This window comes from Anabrus simplex, chromosome 10 (assembly GCF_040414725.1).
Source record: "Anabrus simplex isolate iqAnaSimp1 chromosome 10, ASM4041472v1, whole genome shotgun sequence".
NCBI lineage: Eukaryota > Metazoa > Arthropoda > Insecta > Orthoptera > Tettigoniidae > Anabrus > Anabrus simplex.
In genome coordinates, this window is record NC_090274.1 from 122,186,990 (window position 1) to 122,192,989 (window position 6,000).

Here is a 6,000-nt window from a genome sequence, read left to right on the forward strand (position 1 = left end):
AACTATGCTCTTTTCCCTTTTACTACACAGTGTTATGTGGTACCAAATTTATTCAGCTACTAAGGGTTAAATTCTGATCTCTATAAATTTATCTGGAATGGGACTTACAAGTGATGCATTTCTTGTTCCTTCAAGCCAGGCTGGTTCCTCTTTGATGTTTACTTCCAGCTCCATTTTACACTGCCACTGAAGTAGTTAGAAGGTACTGGGGATCGTTGATTACTTTCAATGACCTTACACTGAAACACAGGCCAGAAAAATATATTTCCTAATTGCTGTCATTGCTACTTACATTATTTGTCAACAGACTAAGCAACAAACTTGTAATTCTATATGACTGTCAACAATATGATTATACCAAAAAGACTCAAAATTTTAAATGATTGTTGAGACCGTGATCGTACCTATGGGACTTCAAGTTTTCTATGACGGATGTTATGATCATAGCTAAAGACCTCCAGTTTTAAATGACTTCTAATACAATGATCACCTCCATAGGATATCTAATTTAACATATCTGTCGAGATCGAGATCATAGTCCCCTGGTTTTACTTTAAAACTTTTCTTATTTATAGCTATATAATATACAGTTTCATATGGAACTGAAACCACAGCATGTTGACTTTTCTTTCTAAAAATCCAACATACGATGATTGTGATTGAAATTCACAAAATTTCTTGAAGAATTCAGTGACTAATTCGTTTGCATATCACTCTGATCTCCTTGGTCCATATCTTAGAAACTTCCTACCATTTTTATCCTCTGCACTGCGCTCCAGTGCCTTGAGATTTGTTCTATCAAAACTTTCCTTCTTAGGATCAAATTCTCTCAAACCATTCTCCTCTCATCAAGCTGATTCACTAACTCTTTATTTGAGACGTGTTCTATTCATCTGATCTTCAACAACTTGCTATAACACGGCATTTCATAGGCTTCCACTCTGTTTTTCTCGGCACCATTTATTTTCCATGTTTCACTTTCACCTCAGTGCAAACATAATTATTAAGGTTTTCATTCCGTTTAATCGAACGTGATGTAGAAAAGATGCGAGTTAGGCAGGATTTAGTGATGACATTTACAGATATTGAGGAGGCATATGGCTGTGTACCACAAGTTGTCTTCGATGCACTATTAAAAAAGAAGGCAGGGAAAGGAGAACTAATTATAAAAGCCAAAAATGAAAAATGAGAAATCAATATGAAGACAACTATAGGACAAACAAAATGGTTGAAAGTAGAAACATGACTTCAACAAGGATGTGTATTGTCCCCTCTACACTTCATTACAGTCATGGATGAAATCCACAAGTGGGAACCAATGAGGCAAAGGCCTCACTCTTTACAGATGACTTTGTAATATGGGGAGAAGATGAAATGGACGTACAAGAACAAGTTACTGTATGAAAATGAAATGTCGTATGGCTTTTAGTGCCGGGATATCCCAGGACGGGTTCGGCTCGCCAGGTGCAGGTCTTTCTATTTGACACCCGTAGGTGACCTGCGTGTCGTGATGAGGATGAAATGATGATGAAGACAGCACACACACCCAGCCCCCGTGCTATTGGAATTAACCAATTGAGCTTAAAATCCCCGACCCGGCCGGGAATCGAACCCAGGACCCTCTGAACCGAAGGCCAGTACGCTGACCGTTCAGCCAACGAGTCGGACAAATATTAGAATGATGCTCCAAAAATGTGGACCTTTCTGCTTTTCTTAAAAGTCTAGAAAATATTATTATTACGATTATTTCACTGATAAATCAGTATTATACAAAGACCATACAAACAAATAAAACATAAAATTGCTGGAAAACTCAAAACATAAATTTAAATTTTAAGGTTCAAAATCACTGTTTTTTAGTAAGCACAATTTTCCTTATCAGAGGATATGTTACCTTATTTTTACATGTATACAACTACAGCTCAAGACATTATGTGTCCAGATATAGCTATGATTTTCACAATATATAGAAAAACATGTTAGACTTCAAAAATGTTTTACACACCCACATACGTTCATTCATTTTTCCGCAAAGCACTCTCGGCAGATTTTTTTTGGCGCACTCCAGGCATATCGGTTTTCCGCACTTTTGGCACGGACACTTCGTTCTTCTTTTCAGTTGAGGATCGCAAAAGTAGCATGTTTTACGAACCTCGAAGAATTAAGGTTCCTCTTGTTCGGCATCAATCTGATGAATCCTCCTCATGCAGAACGTCAGTTCGCGTGGAATTTTCTTCACCTCAGTAAGCTTCCGATGCATTTGAGGATAGACCAGTGACTTGGCAAGTGTCTTCATAAAATCAAGCCTAGCCATTATCTCAATAAACACTCAATACTGAATAACGTAATTCACGAACAATAGTCACGGAACTGGTATCATACGTCTGTCAGACGGCGCGATACGTTTACTACGCACTTACTCAAGGTCAAACAAAGCGAACGGTACATCACTTTCCCTGCAGGGAAACAACACTCCAACAGAGAGGTACACAAGGGAAGAAAGCAGTAGGCTGAGGATAGGAGGGAGGATGGCCTTGGGAAAAGTTTCGGCCGTCTCACACACGTATGATACCAGTTGAGGGTTAAAGATATCCTAAACGGAAACTTCTCAAAATTTCGAACCCTAGTACCATATGTTGCAGCCTACAGTCTAAAGAACCATTCAACATTCCCAGCGTCACTATTAAATTGCACACAGAGGTAAATAACACAGCAACACAATAATTAAAATTATGCACTACATTTTGTAATTTATTTCTGAAACTAACATTCGCAATTCTTCACCTGCGTAGCCCTTCAGAAAAATTCGTAAGTCCAAAAAATTTAGATATACGTTACTGGTATATTGCTACAACACACGAGGGACAGATTTGCCGGCACATGTGACACAAATGCCAGGAGTTTTCAAAAAGAAAGCCAGTTATATGCGTATACAGTTTTGATGAATAAGTTAAAATAAAATTTAAGAAAATTAAAAATACTAAATGTTAAAAATATGTAGAATGCTGAAACTGAGAAGGATTAGTATACCTCTGTTCTGTTCTCTACAATTTTCGCAAAAGTAAATTATTTAACTTGAACATTACCGACAACAGAGATTGTGGACACAGTGAAGTTACTGTATGGAATCAGGAGATAGAGGAATATGGTAATAAAATAAGTGGGAAGAAGTTCATGGTTATAGTGGTGACAAGAGGTAATAGAAAGGAAATTGGAAATATTGAAGTAAATGGAAGACCATTAGATGTTGAGGAAAGTTTCAAGTATTTGTGAAGAAAAATAGCAGAAGATGGAGAGAAAAATTATGAAATTGGAAAAAGAACTGAACAAGCCAATGTGTTTTATCAATGTGTGAGATGTATAGTCTGAAACTGGGGCATACCAGAGGAATGCAAAAAAAATTGCACCCTACGTATTACACACCGATTTTGATATGTGCTGCAGACACATGCACAAGAAAAAATCATGAAGGCAGAATCCAACAGGCCAAGATGAAATTCCTTGGATGAATAACAGGGAAGACGTGAAGGGATAAAATCAGAAACACAGAAATCAGGGAGAGAATTGGAATCCCTAAACCGCAAGACAAGATAGAGACCAGTAAGCTTAAATGGTATGGACACATGGTGAGAATAGAACAGGCTAGTGTTCCAAAGCGAGTATTTACACAGAAAATAATAGGAGAAAGGCATCAGGGAATGCCCAGAAGGAGGTGGATGGACATGGTAAAGGAGAGATACACACCTGAGGATGTCCTTCATTCACAAGTCTACCCAGAAGACTGGAAATGGAAAATGAAGAAAAGGAATCTGTTGAAATGAAGACACAAATTTATACAACACTGCTATTAGCTCATTTCATTGAATAATGCCACCAACCTTTACTTAAGTGTCCTTTCATTATTTGTCTGTGCATGTCATGTCTTACGACCTAGGGGAGCTTACCAGTGCACCCCTTGAAAAGAGTTCTGTGCAAAACAATTGGTTTAAATATTTAGCAGGTTTTTGTTCCCCAGGTGGTACAAAACTTGTCTGTGTTGAATACCTTGAGGGATGCGTCACAAAATTCATTTCATCCAATAGTAATGTTTGTTAGTCAATGATATCTTACTGTAAAAGTAAACACACTGCCCTAACAATGAATACTACAACGTTTCACACATGTAATACGACCTTCGTTCCTGTGGCCAACTGCGTAAATTTTTACTCATTACCAGGAAACAGACTTCACATCTATTGAGGAAACTATGATCAATTGTACTTTGTATATTGCAACGTAGGGGCCACAACTAAAGTGTGCCACGTTTACTTGTTCTGGCCATCACTGTTTATTCTATTAATATATTACTGGTTTTACTAGCAAGTAACTGCCTTGTACAGTTTCCAGAGCCTGAATTTAGTGCACTAACATATCGAAGGGAAAGGGCTAAGGTGAGGAAGATTTTTTTTTTTTTTTTTTTTTTTTGCTATTTGCTATTTGCTTTACGTCGCACCAACACAGATATGTCTTATGGCGACGATCGGATAGGAAAGGCCTAGGAATGGGAAGGAAGCGGCCGTGGCCTTAATTGGGGTACAGCCCCAGCATTTGCCTGGTGTGAAAATGGGACACCACGGAAAACCATCCTCAGGCCTGCCGACAGTGGGGTTCGAACCCACTATCTCCCGATTACTGGATACTGGCCGCACTTAAGCGACTGCAGCTATCGAGCTCGGTGTTAGGAAGATAGGAGAGTTAATTAAGGTTAATTAATGAGAAAATGGGGAAACCACGGAAGCAATTTCTGGGCTGCCCATCGCGGAATTCGAACCCATGCAATCTCACCGCCACTCACCCCTGAAGAAGATATTTTATACACCAATAATTATCAGGAAATATGTTTAGAAGGAGAGGCATTCTACTGATAAATAAAACATAAGGAGTAATTACTGGATACAGCTGTGTTGTGGAGTAATGATGTGATACAGAAGAATCTCCATAACAACACTTACCGGTATATACCAAGAATTTTACATATTCAGATAATATTCCAGATATCCTAAACGGAACAAATCTCAAGATTTCGAACCCTACTACCATCTTTCGCAGCCGACAGTGTAAAGTAAAACTAAAATCGCACACAGAGGTAAATAACACATTAACACAATAATTAAAATTATACACTACATCTTGTAATTTCTTTCTGAAACTTATCCGCGTAGCTCTTCAGAAAAATTCCTCATTCCTCTAAATTTAATTGCACGGTACATTGTTACAACACATGACTTGCCGGCACTTGTAAGGCAAAGGCCAGGAGTTTTCAAGTAGAAAGCTAGTTACAGAAGTATACACTTTTAATGCTTAAGTAAGCGTAAAATTTAAGAAAAATTAAAAGTATTAAATATAAAAATATGTAGGCTGGAATGCTGAAACAGAAAGATTAGTATTAACTTATTACGGTTCTCAGCTGAGATCTGTATGTTCGGCAAAAGTAAATTATTGTAACTTCAACATTACCGACAATACGTTAGAGGTTGTGAACACAGTGTAAAATGATAGAAATCACGATTCCTCAAAAAGAAAATATGTAACACAATGAACGGAATAAGCTGTACAACTGGCCAATACGCGTCTCATATAACAACTTAACTCACACTTCGAAACAAAACCGATGATTTTAATGTAGTACAAATTTAATTTCTATCATTCAGAACAATAGGCTGAATTTACAAAAGGATGTATTACCGCTAACAACTCCCAAGTACTGTGTATAATGTCCGGCTATATCTAGCCCACAGAGGATCTATAATAGAAAATTAACCTCTCCGTGTATAAACAGACCACAATACACAAATTCGTCATTAGTTGCTGCAGGGGAGAAAAATAATACGACAGCCGGTCCATAACTCGTAACGTATGTGGACAGCCATCGAAGGAGGGATCAACTGGCTGAATTTAAAGATCCAATTCGTCGTATAATAGAAATTAAACCGTACAGTTATTATTATTATTGTTATTTAT

At 37.7% G+C, this 6,000-nt stretch overlaps 1 protein-coding gene across 1 annotated transcript in view; it reads right to left on the reverse strand.

Annotated features, from left to right (window-relative positions):
• Positions 1–5,562, reverse strand: part of LOC136882114 (zinc finger protein 33B-like) — a 72,801-nt gene extending 67,239 nt beyond the window's left edge. Inside the window, exons 1-2 of the mRNA XM_068229374.1 lie at positions 5,497–5,562; positions 109–239 (exon numbers count right to left, since the gene is read on the reverse strand). Of these exons, the coding sequence (XP_068085475.1) occupies positions 109–174 (66 nt within the window). The 5' untranslated portion in view covers positions 175–239; positions 5,497–5,562. The remainder of the gene's footprint in view (positions 1–108; positions 240–5,496) is intronic.
• Between the last annotated feature and the right edge of the window lie 438 nt (positions 5,563–6,000).